The 18,638-nt window shown below is 38.7% G+C and overlaps 1 protein-coding gene across 1 annotated transcript; it reads left to right on the plus strand.

Moving 5' to 3' along the window:
* Positions 775 to 18,201, plus strand: LOC109709186 (pentatricopeptide repeat-containing protein At2g30780-like). Its single transcript, XM_020231283.1, has 3 exons — positions 775 to 829; positions 922 to 2,135; positions 17,875 to 18,201. The coding sequence occupies exon 2, from the start codon at positions 1,087 to 1,089 to the stop codon at positions 2,041 to 2,043; it is 957 nt and encodes a 318-aa protein (XP_020086872.1). The 5' UTR covers positions 775 to 829; positions 922 to 1,086; the 3' UTR covers positions 2,044 to 2,135; positions 17,875 to 18,201.

Below are 18,638 nucleotides of genomic sequence, written 5' to 3' on the forward strand. Positions count from 1 at the left end.
TCTACTTCCGTCCTAATTTTATTTAGGACTGTTTAGAAAGCATGAAGCTTGAAGGCAAGAAATTTTATAAGCTTCGTGAACTTCATCTTGTTTCCCACCCCACTCACTGAAGATGAAAGCACGATATTCGTGTAATTGTGAATTTTCCTATTATTGTAAATTAAATCTCCGAAATCAGAAAAAAGAAGGGGGGGTAAAGAGGCCACTTCTACTATCGGAAGGACGCTCCTGTTAAAGCGTGGCGGGAATAGGGCCGGTCCCGCGCGTCCTATGAACCGTCCGTTCCGCCGTGAACTTCAACCTCCACCGTCCGATCCCTCCTTACCAAATACCCATCCAACCGTCCATCCTCGACAAAACGAAACAGGCCCGCCCCCCTCACTCCCCCGTCCACGCCATGGCGAGGCCGCGGCTTCTGCCGCATCTGTTATTACGACGCCGACGCCGCTCCCGCTGCTGTCGCTACCACACCTCCTCCTCCTCCTTCCTCCTCCCCTCCTCTCCTCAAACCCTAATCCCCTCCCCACACTCCCCTCCTCCTCTCCGCCATCTCTCCTCCTCCTACTCCTCCTCCTTATCCCACCTCATCCACCTCCTCCCCGACAATCCCTCCTCCACCTCCACCTCCACCTCCACCTCCTCCTTCTTCTCCGACCACGTCCTCTCCGCCGTCTCCGCCCTCGCCGGCGACCTCCTCGCCGCCGCCGCCGATGACCCCGCCCCCATCCTCGCCTCCCCCTCCGCCGCCGCCCTCCTCCGCCTCTCCCCCTCCTCCGCCCCTCTCCGCCTCCTCTCCCTCCTCAAACCCCGCCCCCTCCTCGCCCTCGAGGTACACACACCCCCTCCTCCTCCTCCTCCTCCTCCTCCTCTTTTGGCTCTCCCCTGCTTCTTCTCACCGCAACTGCTTCTTGCCCTAGCTAGGTCTTCGACTGGAGGCGGAAGCTCCCCGACGCCCCCCCGCCGCTCCCGGAGGAGTTCGCCGCCGCTATTGCCCTCGCCGGGCGCGCCCGCAACGTGGCCCTCGCTGCCGACCTCTTCGCCGAGGCGGCCGCGGCTGGGCGCGACTCCTCCCTGTATAACGCCCTCATGGCCGCCTACATGCACAGCGGACACATCACCAAAGCCGTTTCCGTGTTCGACGAGCTCCGGAAGGACCCCGCCTGCGAGCCCAACGTCGTCTCCTACAATATCTTGCTCTCGCTCTACGGTCGCCACGTGCTGATAGATCAAATGGAGTCCGTGCTCCGCACAATCGACGAGTCCGGGATCTCCCGCACGCTCGAAACTTACAATATTGCGATTGCAGGCTACCTGATTGGTAAAATGTGGGACCGAATGGAGAGCACCTTTCGGGCAATGGAAGATGGGCCCGTGCAGCCGGAGCTGAGCACTCATTTCTTGATGCTCCGTGGTTATGCGTTTGCGGGTGATCTGGAGAAGATGGAGAGGATGTATGAGATGGTACGGAAAGAAGTCAACAGCAACGAGAGGGCACTGATTCCTGTAATGATCTGCGCGTATTGTAAGAGTAAAGACCCGAAAAGAATCCAGAAGATTGAGGACTTGATGAGGTTACTAAACGAGGATGAGTACAGGCCGTGGCTCCATGTGCTTTTAATCAGGGTTTATGCACAGGAGGGTTCGGTCGAGGTGATGGAGCGGCTCATATCCGAGGCCCTGCAGCGGAACATGGAGATCTCATCGGTAGGTGTGGTGAGGTCGATTTTGGCTACTTACTTTCGGTGCAATGCAGTTGATCGGCTGGCTAGATTCATTTGGCAAGCTGAGGTAGCCGGTTGGAGGCTATGCCGAGATTTATATCATTGCAAGATGGTGTTGTATTCTCGACAGAATCGTTTGGAGGAGATGCACAGGGTTATAGATGAGATGGAGAATTATTGGGTTGATAGGGATAAACGGACGTTTGTGATCTTGTACAAGGCTTATTCCAATGCAGGGAGGAGGTTGGAAGCAGACACGGTGCTTGGGATGATGTGGAAGCATGGGTTTGCGTTGACCCGGATGGCTTCTTTGCCTAACTAGTGAGTGAAGACTGCTGGAAGGATTTCTCATACTATATTGCGGCTGACAGAAAGGGAGATTTGATTCCCTTAGCTATGGAGATATTAACTCAGGTGAGCTTCCTGCATCAAAATAAGCTCCACTCATTGTGTTGCATTGTGTCTAATTTGCTCTATAGTATTTGCTACATCAAATGTGCTTAAGCAAGTATACCATGTATTATAGTTGAGTATCTTCGACATGAATTGTAGGAATTAGGAAATTTTACATGCTCAGTAGTCAATCATCCCTCAAATTAACAGTGACAATAATCTTTTTAAGTGTGCTTAATAGAACCACAGCATCTGAAACTAACGCATCTTGATATCTCACAATTTTGGTTCTTTTTAAAATTTTCTTCTACTCTAGTATATTTTTCATTCCTGTGCCTTTTGGATGCAGCTCTTACCTCCGTTCGTATGATTATGAACTTGATGACTAAGTATGATACTAAGTGATCATTAAGTTTTTAATTATACGAAAGGCCTTTTAGTATATCTTACTCGAAACACAATCGACATTAGGTAGTAATTTTTCTGTCATTTTTCTATTAGCATCACTAAGGTGTGGCCAAGCATAGCTAACGTACATACTCAAGTATGCTTTTTTTTCTTTACAAACATTTGTTAAAGATCCAATATGTGAATGTGTTTTAGGAATAATTCAATAAATAGGATAGGTAGGATACATGTATGCGGCATAGAAAATGAGCAAGTGACAAATATACGAACAACAAGTATAAAATGAATTAGAATGTCCTGGGATATGGAGGCATGCCAATGGCTATAAAGTGTGTTTTCATAATATAGACTAACTTTCAAAGGATCCAACAAGCCCTATGTGAGTTTTACCGATTAAATATATGTCCAAATGGCCTCAACAGTAGTTGTTTTGCACTATCTCCATAGGGAGTATACCGGGCAACATGTACCTCTGAGATTAGTCAATTTACATTAATTTTTTTTTTTAGAAAAGGATTTGTGAAATTGAAATTTGTTTGAGAAGAATTTCAATATTTTATATCATTTAGGCTCCGTTTGGATGTGCAATTAGAAATCTCTGTAGAATTTATATACTGTGGTTTTGATCTGGCTAAAATAGAGAATCTTGTAGCTCCAAAGGATTCCACGACTCTGTTTTTTAGGCTGTTTGGATATATTTTTATAATTTCACAGGATTTTCTAGCAGCTTTAAAAAACTAGCCGTTAGATAGTTCAAATTAAAAAAAATAGCCGTTAGGGAGATCAAATTTTAAAAAAACTGGCAGTCAGATGACTCCCAAACTTCTATATTTGTCTTCAAAAGTTCAAATACAAAAAATGTTTGCCGTTAGAAGTGGGCAAAATAATATAACTAATCAATGCTTGCAAGTTTATACTCTCATTAGTCAATGGATCCCAAATTTCTGATGGAGTAGAAACCACTTTCTTCTCTCCATCCCAACCAAAGCAACTCATCTGTACTAAGCTCTTCACGGCCTTAAATTGTTTGTTCAACTGTTGCTCTTGATCTTTTACTTGTTTCAATGTGTAATTGGAATGGGAATACTTAGTACTCTATGGCCTTATGTATACTGCGTCATGCCTTTTTATTCCATCCATTTTTCCCTCCTCATCTATCTTCATTACATTCTTTTAAAAGTTATACTAAATAGGCTCAATGGATTTCCGTCCATTTTGGCCTTGATTACTTCTTTGGATTGTTATTGGTATTGCTCATAATATGAAAATATATCAAAAAAATAAATCACACTACTCAAAAATGAATTCAACACAAGAACTTCAATTGCTTTTTTTTTTATTCTTTTGCTTTCTTTTTTTACAACACAAAAACTTTAATTACAACACATAACACAAATGCTTTTTACTAGAATTGAATTACAGATGGGGGGAGAGAGAGAGAGAGAGCGAGAGAGAGAGAGAGAGAGAGAGAGATTTAAATTAGAAATTTGCATCACTATACAAGTATATAGGCAAAAATCCTAACACTTAATTGAATGCAGTTTATATCAAAATCTAAAAGAGCAACAAGTTGAACTGAATGATTGGGTAGACGATTTACTCTCTGAATCCAATTTCAATTGCATCCAATCCAATATCATGCCAATAGACCCACACAACCTCCAAAATTGCCAAAGTCCCATGTTCAATTTATTTTTTCTAGTAAAATGGTTTGAGGATAAACTTAAAAGAAATGAGATTTGAAATTCACATTTTCGTCATTTGCCTGGAATTTCGACTACCTATTAGTGGAGAAGAATGCAAAAGAACAATTCTTTTGCTCAAGTTACAATGCAATGCTCAACACTAATAATATGAACCTGGGTAGAAACTCCAGCTTAGAGCAGTAAAAATTGGTCTATTGCATATAAGCAAAAATTCCTACTTCATTGGTCTACTAACTAAAGAGGAAAGTAACCCCGAAAAAAGCAAAGTTCTCTAAATAAAGAGTTGTGGAGAGAGAGAGAGAGAGAGAGAGAGAGATAGAGAGAGAGAGAGGCTAGTTTAGTAGTTACTGGAGGATAGACTGGCGTTGGAGCATCGGCCATGGTGAGATAAAGTCAGCGGTGGTGGAAAAGGGAGCAATGGAGATGGAGTCCTCGGCTAAGCTTGAGCGTTTAGTAGTTACTGGAGGATAGACTGGCGTTGGAGCATCGGCCATGGTGAGATAAAGTCAGCGGTGGTAGAAGAGGGAGCAATGGAGATGGAGTCCTCGGCTAAGCTTGAGCAAGAGCCTCGAGCACGCAGTTGGTGTGGCGGAGGCTATGGTGGAGGTTGAGGGTGAGCTCCTCAACGCACGAGAGTGTAGCGAAGAGCGCCTCGAGGTTGAAAGGGTGACCCGAGTGTCATTGTGTTGGTGTTGGCTGTTGGGGGTTGGATCGGGGTAGGGATTGGGATCCGTCATCGGTGGAGTGGTCGAGTAGGTGGAGGAAGAGGCGGGGGCAGTGGAAGGCGAGGGAGAGGAGGACAGAGTTGCCGATGAAGTTGAGGAAATGGGGGTGAATACACAAATGACTCGGAGGTGGTGTAGGTTGGGGCAGGTGGATGAAAAGGTGGAGAGCTTGGAAGTGCGAAAGCCGGCGGAGGCAAAGGCGAGGAGGTTGACAGAGGAAAAGGTGATGGAGAAGGGAGGTTGGAAGGAGATGAAGAGAAAGGGCTGGTGGAAGGGATTGATAGAGAGGCGGAGGATGAAGCACAAAGTTGTGGGTAGGATTTTTGTTTTCTCTTTTCTGCGTAGGAGAGGGGAGATCCTGACGAATAGAGAATATTTTCTAGAGAATTTAGTATATTAAAGTTTTACCCCATTTTTTTTTTTCCTATAGTCTAACTATTCGGTATTTTCTCGATGTCTTATTATTGCTTTCAAAAGAATTATAAGATTATTTTCTTAGGAGTAGAGTATAGTTATACTATACTCTATTTTTGGGTGCATCCAAATAGGGCCTTATAGTTTTCTGTTGAATTGTATGTTTTAGTTGGTCCATGTATGATTAATTTGGTAGTCTAAAAAAAGAGAGAAAAGATTTATAAGAGCAAAAAAGGTAGGAAAATAGAATAAGAATATTATTCTCTTTAGAAATTATATTTTTAAAAAATACAAAAAAGAGAAAGTTAAAAAAAAAAAAAGAAAGAAAGAAAGAGATGCCTACACCCTTTCTCTAATTCATATAGGAGAGGGGGTGACTCCTTGATCTTCCAACAAAAAATAAGGAAAACAAAAGAAAAAGATATGGAAAGAAAGCGACAAAAAGAGAACGTAGCCACATCTCTCTCTGATCTGTATTGGAGGGAGGTGCATCTCCCTTTTTCCTCCAACAAAAAATAAACAGAGAAAGAAATAAGAATAAGGGGAAAAAAAAAAGAAAAGATGGCTAAAAATATTTGGTATAAAGGATTTGATTAGCATCATATGCCTTATAAACCATAGGATAATGAAGTTTCTTTTCTTTACTAGATTTTTTTGTTAATTTATTTTCTAGAAGGAATAATTTTTGGAACTCTTAGGTATCGTTTGGTTCGGGGATAAGCAAAAAGTGGGTATTCCAGGGATAGGTATAAATTGAGGTACAAGCGGGGATTAGATCAATTTTACGTTTGGATGAAAATTGGGTTATTTCTGGGAATAAGAAAAATAACATTTGGTTTGGTAAGATGGAATAAGAATTAAAGTGGGTAGTTATAAATAAAAATTAATAATATTANCCTATCGTCCATTAAGAAACCTAAATACAACGCTGGGTTTGAGACAGCGGTAAGTATTTTCTTTTTATATATATATAAAATCGTCCAATAAAAACCAGGCTTTCTAATTAGTCCAATGTTTTCTTATGCAGTGTAAATACATAGGTAATTTTTTGCAAAATAAATTTCCCGATTTGCTTCTTCGCCGCGGTACCCGTCCAGTCGACTGGGAGATGATCAACAAGGACGACATCCCGATGAAAGATCAATCAAATGATTGTGCAATCTTCCTTTTAACATACGAAGAATACTTGCAGAAGGGGTGGAACTTGAACTTCTCCCAGAAAGATATAATGAAGAAACGCGGGGAGATAGCAGCAGAATTTTTGCGGCATTTTTACTCGCAATAATTCTGCTGGTTGTAGTATTGTATGATTACAGGTACAGGTACAGTTATCGCTTCGTATATAGGAAAAATTTCTTTGTATACGGCGGATTTGTCGGCGTGCCCGGAGAAACGAGTAATTCGGAACGTGAGATTTGACCGGGATAAAATATCCCGGCCAAATTTCAACCCGTTTGGCGGAATAGCGGGGATAACTTTCGTTATCCCCGCTTATCCCCCGAACCAAACGGAGCCTTATAAATTAAACATAGGCTTTAAAAAAAGTTAGAAAATTAGAAAGAAGAGAGAAGAAGAAAAATAGTGAGGAAGAAAAAAAAGAGAGAGATCTCCAACAGCAAAGAGAAAAATAGAAGAAAAAATGCCTTTCCTTTTTCTTTCTACTGCTCTCTCATACGTGTAGGAAAGGAGGCCCCTTTCTCTTATTCTTTTGTTTTCGAGCAGAGGGAGGATGGGTGTGCGCCTTCCTCTTCCGAGGACTTCTCTCTCCCTTCCCCTTTCCCTCCCCCTCTTCCGATCTTCCAACAAAAAAAGGAAACAAAAAAAAAAAAAAGGAAAGAAAGAGACAAAAAGAGAAGGGCTACATCTCCCTCTGATTCGTACCAGAGGGAGGCGGGCCTTTCTTTTTCCTTAAAAAAAAAAACAAAGAAGGGAAGAAAAGAAGAAAGGAAATAAAAAATAACAAGAAAGGCTAATTTACAGAAAACTTCCTTGTAAATACCGGCCTTTTCATTCTCTCCCAAGCTTTCAAAATTTACATTTTACCCTATCAACATTTCAAGTTGTTGTATTTAAGCCCTCTCCGTTAGGGTTCTATCACTATTCCGTCCATTTAGGGGTGTAATATGGGCCGTGCCGGGCTGGCACAGCCTACATTACTCGGGCCGATTAGGGTCAAAGGTCGGCGCGGCCCGTCTCGGTTACAAATCCGGGCCGGGTCAGGCCGTGCCGGCCCGTTTACTTAGAGGGGAAGGCTCGGCCCAGTCCTCTGGCTTGCTTGGCATGAGCCGGGTCGGGCCAGGTCGGGCTTTGTGTCAGCTCGGTAATAGGGTTTGCCTGGGCCGGGCCGGGCTTAGTGCCAACTAGGGTTTTTCTCCATTTCTTCCCAATTGTCATTTTTTTGTATTTTTTTTTAAAATTATTTTTTGAAGAAAACGAGACAACTAGTTTTTAAATTATAACCTTTGAATTTATAGTTTATAATTTACACAATTATACCCAACTTTTTTAAAACTCTTTTAAAAATTTTAAATAATTAAACACTAACAATAAATTTAATTTTTTAATATTATTAATTAATATTATATAAAATTTAAAGCTTAGAGATAAATAATTTTCACTTCCAATTTTATAGATCTTTAATATAAATGTTTTAATTTACATTTGTTTGATCCAATAACCAACTAATATAAAATTAATATTACTTTTTTTTCATAATTTTTTATTATTTGAAGAGAAATTGATATTCTAAAAAAAATTACAAAAAAAAAAAGATTTTGAATTAATCGTATTATATAATTACATTGGAAGAAAGTATAAAAATTTAAAAAATAAAAAAAATATATCTAAGAGAAAATTGTATTATTCATACAACCAACTAGCAAATAATAGAAAAAAAGCCAATAAAATTTTTTCTTCATTACATCATTTTTTTTACTTAAAAAAAGAGACACCTACTAAAGAAAGATAACCAAATAAAAAAGGAGAGGCGTAACGAGTAATAGGCGATAGTGAGGAGATCAGGGAGATTGTACTCTAGCATGCCGCAAGCATTGGTGTAATTTTTGGTAGTTGATTATGTTTCATCTGAAAATGTAGGCTCATGATCTCCTTTGTCTTGTATTCTAAATTCTGCAACTCGCCAATCTTTTAAACAGACTAAAATCTCGACCACATCCTCCTTAAGTTGAGTTTTATAATAAAAGCAGACTCTGATGCCACTGTTGAAACCTACACAGTTAGTAGATCACGTACCATGGCAGAAAGCACAGGATATGTACTTTCATATGTTTTTCACCAGGCTAAAATATCTAATTTATCTGATTCATCTTCGTTAAAAAGATTTGAAAAATCAACTTGCAAGTAAAACTGAAGTTCATTAAAAGAAGGCGCGTTAAAATCTATTTGTTTTTGTTTTCTTAACAAAAATAAAATCATATTTTTACTAGTTTTACCACTACTGCTGCTGCTTTGTAACTGTGAAAAATATGGTCGCTTACTATTGAAAGTAGTTGGATAATACTATACATTTCACATAAGCAACTATTTACTATTTGAAAAATATTTTTCCTATCGGAATAATTTGTTGAATTAATTTTCAAAAATTCATTATAATTTATAAGAGCAATTTCTACTCCATTTAATTAATTTTAGGATCCATCACAGAGGCTAAAAGAGGTACAATAGGAATTTCTTCTCAATATTCTTTAAATTTAGATTTCATTATAAAAACAATTTGAGCTAAAAGAGGAGAATTTCTATATTCAGCAAAATAACTACTTATAAGTAAAATTTGATTAAAAAAAGGACATGAAGTAGGATAATACATACCTGACAAAAGTTTGGTTGACTCATAGAATGGTTGTAAAAAAGTCATAAGAATTTGTCCAATATTCCATTCTTCATTAGTTATGGTATTATACTGCATTTTCTCATTACAAAATATAGATAAAACATTTCTATACTCATAACAATCTTGCAACATTTTACATATGGAATTCCATCGTTGTTGAACATCAAAAATAAATTTTTTATACTTTTGGTTCAATTGTCTACATAAACTTTTAAAATCTTACTCTCTTGGACCAGAACTATGAATAAACATAGTACGAGCTTTTAATTTTTTTATTTGTGGACTAATTATTTTTAATCCCTTATGTACACACAAATTTATAATATGACATGCACGTTTATTATGAAATAATTTTCCATTTACGATGGGATGCAAATTATTTTTCAAAATTTGAACTGCGGTTCTATTATTGCTAGCATTATCAAAACTAATTGAAAATTTTTTTGATTAATTTTATAAATTTGCAAAACATTTTCAATAGCTTGAGCAATATGAATACCAACATGTGGAAACTCAAATTCTTGAAAATCAATAATTCGTTTTTAGGGTTGGAATACAGAAGATTGTCTCAAAGGTTTTAGCTAATAGGTTGGAGTGTATTATGAGTGATCTGATATCCCCCTCCCAATCGGCTTTTCTTAAGGGGAGGAATATCACTGATGCTTATGCAGCGGTGCGCGAACTGATTGGTTGGGGAGATAGGCAATCTGTAGAGGGAGTTGGAGTTAAGGTGGACTTTGAAAAGGCCTACGATCGAATCTATTGGCCTTTCCTCTTCCGTGTTTTAGAGTGGTGGGGCTTCAATGATAAGTGGTGCAATTGGATCAAATTATGCGTCTGTTTTGCCAAAGTGGCTGTACTATCTAATGGTGAGGCAACCAGATGGATTAAAACAAAAAGGGGGATAAGACAAGGGGATCCGCTGTCCCCTTTTCTCTTCCTGTTGGTAGCGGAATGCCTTGCCCGATTGACAAATGAGGCAATCTCGAACAATCTCCTAAAAGGCCTTGGCCCTAATGAGGCATCTACGATTTCCCTCATCTAATTTGCGGATGATACTTTCTTCTTCTTGAAGGCCAAAAAGAGACATGAAAAACCTGAAATTCTTGTGGCAACTTTTTGAATGGGCGTCCGGAATGAGAATCAATAGAGAGAAGACGGAGCTCTATTATATTGGCCGGTTTGAGGGGAAAACGACTAAGTTGGCTTCTTCCCTTGGGTGCAGAGTTGGCAGTTTACCTACAAGGTACTTGGGCTTGCCACTGTCTACCAAACCTCTCTCAAAGGAGGATTGGCGAGGGATCATCCGTAAAATACAAAGTAAAATCGATGGATGGCAAGCGAAACTTCTGTCAAGGGGGGATAGGCTCATTTTAGTGAACGCTGTACTTACTAACCTTCCCATTTACTTCCTCTCGGTATTTAAGGCACCTCAATGGGTCGTTAAATGTATTGAGGCACTGCGAAGAGACTTCTTCTGGAATGGGGGACACAATGCACCGGGCAAGGGTTGTCTAATTTCTTGGAAAAGCGTTTGTCGGAGTAAGAAAGAGGGGGGACTCGGCATCCTAGATTTAAGCATGATGAATCAAAGCTCTTCTTGTCAAATGGTGGTGGAAATTCTTCACTTTGCTACAGTTGTATTGGAACAAGATAATTCACGCTTTGTTTTATCAAAAGAGAAAACCACTGAAGGAGGGTAGATCTTTTGAACCTCCATTTTTTTGGTGGAGGGGAATTCTAAGTCTAAAGGATATCTTCAAATGGGGAACTTACCACAATTTAGGAAACGGTCGTAACATCGATTTCTGGTCAGATCGTTGGTGCGGGGATACTTTCCTTACAAGCGCTGTTCCCGAAGGTGTTTCAAGATTCGAGGCAAAAAAACTTGTTGATCAGTGATTGCATGAGGAATAGCAGATGGAATTGGCGCAAGATTCTGGGGCGGGCCAATAGTAATGATCATGGATTAACTTCTAGCATTGTGGCACTTAAGGTAAAGATTGGTAACATCCATATTGACCAGAACCCTGACAGTGTGCATTGGCATTGGAACCCGGCTGGGTGTTTCTCAGTGAAGTCCACCTACGCAGTGTTAAGTGACGGTGGAATGAGGGACGCTCGTGCAAGCGAGTTGTGGCGACTCCGCATACCTTTAAAAGTAAAAGTCTTCTGCTGGCTCGTTCTCAAAAAAAGACCCCTGACTGTAGATAATCTCCTTAAGAGAGGATGGACTGGTAACACGATCTGTGTATTGTGCGGGACGGCAGAAGAATCCGTGGATCATCTGTTTACTCGGTGTGTGTTTTCCAGATTTCTTATGGTTATGGTCTTGGAGAATATTCAGCCAGGAGATTTGGGTCATGATGTGACTTCGATCTGGGATGGATGGATGCGCAGGAAAAGCTCGCCCCATCCTAGCCCCAGGACAATAGGCTTAATTGCTTGTTGGTGGGTCATTTGGGAGATCAAAAACGGTATGATTTTCAGAATGATTAAGCTTGATCCTTTTCTTGGAATCCGAAAGGTTAAACAGCTAACGTACCAATGGGTGGAATTTCTTCCTGGTCGACGTTAGTATGGCCAATCAACTGACGTATTTGTAATGTAGGGTTTTTTTTTTTTTTTTTTTTTTTTTTNTAATGACGTGTAACCTAACTAAGATTAACCTAAAATGTTTTTGCTTAAAAAAAAAAAAAAAAAAAAACTCAAAGGTGTATGACCATAATTACAACGAGCCAACTAAGTTACTTCTTCACTTGAATCGATGTACCCACTCTGTGCATATAAATCTACGTTCATTTCTTGACGTCCAAATATCGGAAGTGAGTGAAATTTTTAAATTCAAATTTTCTAAAATTAAAATTAAATTTTGTCTATATTCAAGAAATGCTTTTATTGAGTCTTTGCGACTAGTATTTCGAGAAGTTTTTATATGCGGGATTCAAAGATGTTTTCACATAATGTTCAAAATATAGACATTCGGCAAATGTATATGGTTGTTCAGCTCCTACAATATATAATGCAAGTTCTCTTTTATTATGTTCATGAGAATATTGAAATGTGCTGATTCCACTAGAAGTAAAGGTAAGTTGTGACTGTTTTGTCTCTTTACCTTCTTTACCTGATGTTTCTCAATATGCCTGTTGAGATGACCTATTCCACTAGAACTATCACAAGAATAATGAACCCTACATATAGTACAAACAGCTCACAAACCTTGTCCTTCAATTTTTTTTTATATTGAAGTACTTCCATACTTCACTTGTTCTTCGTTTAGATGCTTTTTTAGAACTTGCGTCTAAATTTTGTTTAGATTGTGAGCCTTTCGTCACTTTGTGTAGAGCCACCGGCTACAATTTCTGATTGATTACTAATATAATACTCAGGAGTATAATTAGTGCAAGAAAAATCTATATGAGAAAATTTACCTGACATTATTATAAAAAATAAAAAAAACAATACTCAAAATAATTAAATAAAAATATTTTTAAAAAATTAAAACTGACAAATAAGAGATTAATTATTGTGTTGAAATTGAAATTTTGTGTGGTGAGATTGTGGAGAGACTTTGTAAAAGAAAAAAATTGTTGGAAAAAATTAAAAATATTTGCAAAGTAAACTTGAGAGAGGAAAAAAAGTATAGATTAAAAGTGTAGGAGTAGAAAGAATTAGTGTTTGTAGAAGAAAATGAATGAAGAATTATTTGTTGTAATGAATTTGGTGATTCATAGGAGTATTTGTAGATGTAAAAGAAATTTAATTTTTCTAAAAAATATAAAAATATTTTTAATTTTTTGACCAAAATGCCCTCTCTAGCTGTCAAAATTTTGAATATTAGTGAAGGCATTGTGGTCATTTTGATAAAAAAATATCTTTTTTAATTTTTTAACCCTTTTTTGAAAAAACAAAAATAAAAAGTATGTTTTTCAAAAAAAAAAAGGCACCCAATGGCTTAAGTGCTGTTGGGCCCATCCTCCAAGCCTCCAAGGGTATGTTAGGCCTCCAGGGGCAGGTCTATCCCAATCCTAATAAATTAGGTACGGCTAAGTCAGGCTATATAGGATTGGCTTAGCAGGTCTATAATTTAAAACTGAATAGGGCCGGCCCGACAGGCACGGCCCATGCCGGCCTTGCCATGTTGGGCTGCGGGCCAACCTTCCGGCCTAGGCCCGACACGGGCCGTGCCGTGCTAGGCCTACGAGCCGCAAAAGCTGGGCCCGACACGGCCTGGAGAGCCGAGTCGGGCAGGTCCGGCTCGGCATAGATGCTACAGTAGCCGTGCTAGGCCGAGCGGCCCATTTTACTTCCCTACACCTATTTCTTATAATTTATACCAAAAATGCCCTTTAAAATGATAGAAATATATTAAAAAGTTATTTTTTTACTTGTAGAAGAAGTAAGGGCAATTTGGTCATTTTGCCTTCTGCATTAACGTCATACCCCCTGAAAACGTTTTTGAAATTTTAAGGGGGCAAAATGTAGGTTTTTGAAAGTCGGGAAGGGAAAGTGCAAAAAGGGTAAAGGATTTTCTGAAATTTATCTGAAAAGAAAAGATGCATAAAAAAATTTGGTATAGATGATTTGATTGGCATCAAATGCCTTATAAACTATAAGGATAATGAAGTTCCTTTTCTTTACTAGATTTTTTTTAATTTATTTTTTAGAAGGAATAATTTCTGGAACTCTTATAAATTAAACATGGGCTTAAAAAAAAGATTAGAAAATTAGAAAGAGGAGAGAAGAAGAAGAAGAATAGTAAAGATCGAAGGAAAAAAAAGAGATCTCCAACAAAGAGAAAAAAAAGATGAGCAATAAAAAGAGAAAACAAGGCTTTTTTCTACACGTGTAGGAAGGTGGTTCCTGCCTCTCTTGTCCTTTTTTTCCCGCTTTCCAAGGCTATTTCGTCCACCACGACAACAATGGGGTGGTGAATGCATGAAAATGATATAGTGACTATCCTATTGTCGGTTTGATCAAGCGGCCATTATCGTGATAGGCTTGACACGATAAAAAACGATATTAGGCCATTATTATTGTTGTAAGCATGCATTCACTATCATCAAGTAGTCGTGATTCTGATATCGACCCCACTATTATCAACATGTGCACACAAACGGTATGATGACGATCCTTATGTCAGGGTGATCGAGCGGCCGTCTTCGTGATAAGGCTCGACACGATCAAATCCGATATCGGATCATTGCCCTTGTCGAACCCATGTTTACGTTTATTATACCAAGCGGCCATCTTTGTGATAGGCTCTCGACACGGTCAAATCCTTATTTGGACCTCAAAACATATATAAAATAAAATAAAATGAATAAAAATAAAAATGAAATAATAAATATTTGTCTTGGATCGCCGTCTTTGTTAGTCTTGATCCGATTTGGCTTAAACCAAATCGCCGTTTTCGTGATAGGATCGATCTAGGAAACCAAATCGCCGTCTTCGTGATAGGCTTGATTTGGATTCACTTCCATCGGATCCCTGTCTTTGTGATAGGTTTGATCTGGTTCATTTAAACCAAATCCTATCTTTGTAATAGACTTGATTCGGATTTGCTTCCACTGTATCGCCATCTTCGTGATAGACTTGATTTGGTTTCGGCTTAAACTAAATCGCCATCTTATAATAGGCTTTATTTGGATTCATTTCCACATAATCGGTGTCTTCGTGATAGGCTTGATTTAGTTTGACTCAAACCAAATCGCTGTCTTTGTGATAGGTTTGATTTGGGTTCGGCTTAAATCAAGTCGCCGTTTTCGTTTAGGCTTGATTTAGGTCGCTTTCACCTGATCGCTGTCTCCGTGATAGGCTTGATCCTATTCCGTCTTCATGATAAACTTGATTTTGGTTCGGCTTAAACCAATTGCGGTTTTCGTGATAGGCTTAATCTTGGTTCACTTTTACTAGGTCGCCGTCTACGTGATAGGCTTGACCTGGTTCGTTAAACCAAATCGCCATTTTCATGATAGGTTTGATTTGGGTTTGGCTTAAACCAAATCACGATCTTTGTGATAGACTTGATTTGGGTTTAGTTCACCTGAGCCGTCTTCGTGATAGACTTGATTCGGTTCGTTTAAACCAAATCGCCATCTTCTTGATAGGCTTGATTTGGATTCACTTCCACTGAATCGCTGTCTCCATGATAGGCTTAATTTTGGTTCAACTTAAACTCGCTGTCTTCGTGATAGGCTCAGCTCAATTTGGGTTCGCTTCCTCTAGATCGCCATCTTTGTGAAAGGCTTGATCTGGTACGTTTAAACCAAATTGCTGTCTTCGTGATAAACATGGTCCAATTAGACCCCCACTTTTTGATGGGTTTGTCTAACCAAACTGTCAGGGATGTATTTCTATTATCATACAAACCATCATGGACGTATTTCGATTATCATACAAACCGTCAGGGACATATTTCGATTCTCATATGATAAAATGACAATTCAATTATCCATCCAACTATTCAATAAATGGTTCATGGCCTTGACGCGGTTTATTTTCAAGCAGTTATATTTCTTGGTTCCTAGATAACCAGTGATTACTGAGAACTCTATTAAGACTTACAAACCAATATGATTTCATCTCTTAGATTTTTATATTATTCAGAAAATATTGATTACTTGGATAGAATATTCCATAGTACACTCCTTGTGCTAAAGAAGCTGACTGTGATTCTGATTCTGAAGAGTTATCGCTGCTGACTACACTAGCTAAGGGCCTGTTTGGCCCTGCAGTGCGGTCAATGAGTAGCCCAGACCGGAGGGCTTTTTGGGAAAGCTCCAAACCAGAGCTCTCGCAAAACCCTCTATTTGCAGAGTCGCACGCCGCAAATGCACCCGCGGCTGATGAAAACTTAAAGATAGGTTGTCATCTGTGGCTGATGTAGCCTTCATGATTTTATGTAGCTGAGTTAGGTTAAGACTTTTCCAGATACCACGAGGCAAGGATCCTTCACGATAGCTGAGTTAGGTCAGACTTTTCCAGATACAAACTTAATGATAGGTTGTTATTTATGCTCAATGGAGTATCTTTCACGATTTTACATATCTGAGTTAGATGAAACTTTCCAGATACCAAAAGGCAAGGATCTAAGCATTCTGATAGTGTATTGGTACCAAGGAGTTGAAAAGATCGGTACCGTGCCAACAATATGTAATTCTTGAAGGGCTAGAGTTAATATGTTTATTTTGCAAATCTTCAAGCTTCTTTTATTAGTACAATAAGCGGCTATTCAGGTTTTTATACTAGGACAGTGAAGATGGTGTTAGCTGAGAACCATTATCCCGTAGGCATGATCTAAATGATATTGGAATGATTATCTCAACTATTTGATCATATTGAGCACCCTGCTAACAAATCACTGCATTCTGAATTAGTTCTTTTTTAGGTAAAACTGTACATACACCCTTTACTATAGGCCATTGTGAAACAGACCCCTAATTTTGCCTTTCCCCAACTTTTGATTGGTTTGATTTGAGATAATGTAGTCCGTTAAAATGGTGATTTTGTAAAACCTGATAATGTTTCCATTAAGTAAACACAGAATTGCAGGTTCCACCAACTATCAACAGCTAATTGCTATTAGAAAAACATATCCTGAATCCAAATTTGATGGTGTCAAAAAAAGAAAAGAAAAAAATGAAGATAGCACTTTATTTCTAAAGGGCCTATAGTTGAGGCAGTCTCAGTATATCTTTACCATACTAGCAATGAGCACCAGTGTTTGGATACTAAAGATAGTGTTGGGTTGAATGGAGTCAGGATTCAAACTGTTCTTGCTTTAGGATTATTATGTCATCGCCCTGAAAATACATGCACCCTGCTAACCCTTACCGTACTTGTCAAAGGCTCAGAATTAATTTTGTGTTGGTGATTCTTCTTTCCTGTTATAGTACCACGATAATCCGTTTTACAGTTCAATAGCAAACCGTAACTTGACATATTATCTTTTTTTCGCTACTTGATACTTCAATTGGGTTAGTTTGTTTACTGTAATCTTTTTATCATAGAATCGAGGAATGTTGCGAGACTGGTTGCTTGTTTTTGTTTTGGCTGATCTTTTTGTAGCTTTTGGCATCCCTCTGGCATAACTATTCTAGCACCAATTATTATAAACCTATAATTTCTTCTGAAAATTCATATTTCTGACCAACCTAGCATGGGATTAAGATTGAACTGATGCAGGTTGACATTATGTATCCCTATTCCGGAATGTTTTCTCCAAATGAAATCGCCGATAGCTCCAAAAAAATTTCCAGAAGTGCTTTGAAGATTGGCTCCAATGCTACAAAATGGCGGCAAGAACCTTTACTGGAGAAGCATCATGCCATGCTTCTGCGGTGGAGATTCTTGCTGCTATTTCATGGCATTGAAGTAATGAAACCTCAAAGAGCTTTTGGAACTCTTAAAGCATCGACTCGGTTGTGTCTAAATAACACATTTTTAAACTAGGCCGCGGTTGGCCTGGATTTGTATCATCTTAAGAACTTGTCTATATTGTCTTTCTATTTAACTAACTACTTGATTCCAAACTGGCACAAGTAGTTCAATTTAATCATGTTTGGCGTTGCACCACTCATCTTCCAGTACTCAGAAACTAAATCCTTTTATTCTTTTTTTCCCCCCTAAAAATATCTGTTGTGCGTTTCTATCAGCTTGAAGGCTAACATCTCCCATAATGCATGGTTTGGAAATTTTCGGTTGAGAGGTGGAGCATGCGGGAAAAGCAGTTCTAAAACATGGTTTCTTCATCCCATTTATTCTTTGGCGGCCAGGTCCAATTTTCTTTTCCCTACAACATTGGACCCTAGATGGAAACACTAATAACCAAATTACCAGAACTACACAATCAAATTTTTTTTTTCTTTTACATTACTGCCCAATGTATTCGAAGTGTCTTCGTGCTTGTAATAGCCTTTTGTTTTCTTGTAATACATCATCACCCGTAGTTGTATGCAATGCAACATAGATTTTGATTTGTATGTTTGTTCAAATTAGTAAATATTGATTTATTTGTTGTTAAAATTGTCTATCAAGTATATGTTCTTGTTCTTATGACTGGTTTGTTTCTGTTTATAACCTGCATAATATTTTGGGTTAATTCACACGGCTAGTCCCTGAACAAATGCTTCACTTTGATCCTCAAAGTTGAGAACTTTGTTTTACTCCTCATGCATACTTACTGCTAGAGAGCTGTTGAGTTACAATTTTTTTCTTTATGTGAAAGTTGGATCTTGGAATTAAACTTAATATAAGATGGATAAAGATGGATAGGGGACTGATGGACATATGGTGTAGGGGATGTAACAAAGAATCTATAAGGTAAGAACTACAATAATAGTAAATAAAATATTATTGAGAGATTCGAATTCCAAAACTCAAAAATAGAAATTTTAGGGACTACTAGTACAATTTACCC

Source organism: Ananas comosus, linkage group 4 (genome assembly GCF_001540865.1).
Source record: "Ananas comosus cultivar F153 linkage group 4, ASM154086v1, whole genome shotgun sequence".
In the NCBI taxonomy this organism is placed as follows: Eukaryota; Viridiplantae; Streptophyta; class Magnoliopsida; order Poales; family Bromeliaceae; genus Ananas; species Ananas comosus.

Coding starts and splice junctions, on each gene's coding strand:
- LOC109709186 (XM_020231283.1), top strand. CDS start 1,087: ATGGCCGCCTACATGCACAGCGGACACATCACCAAAGCCGTTTCCGTG.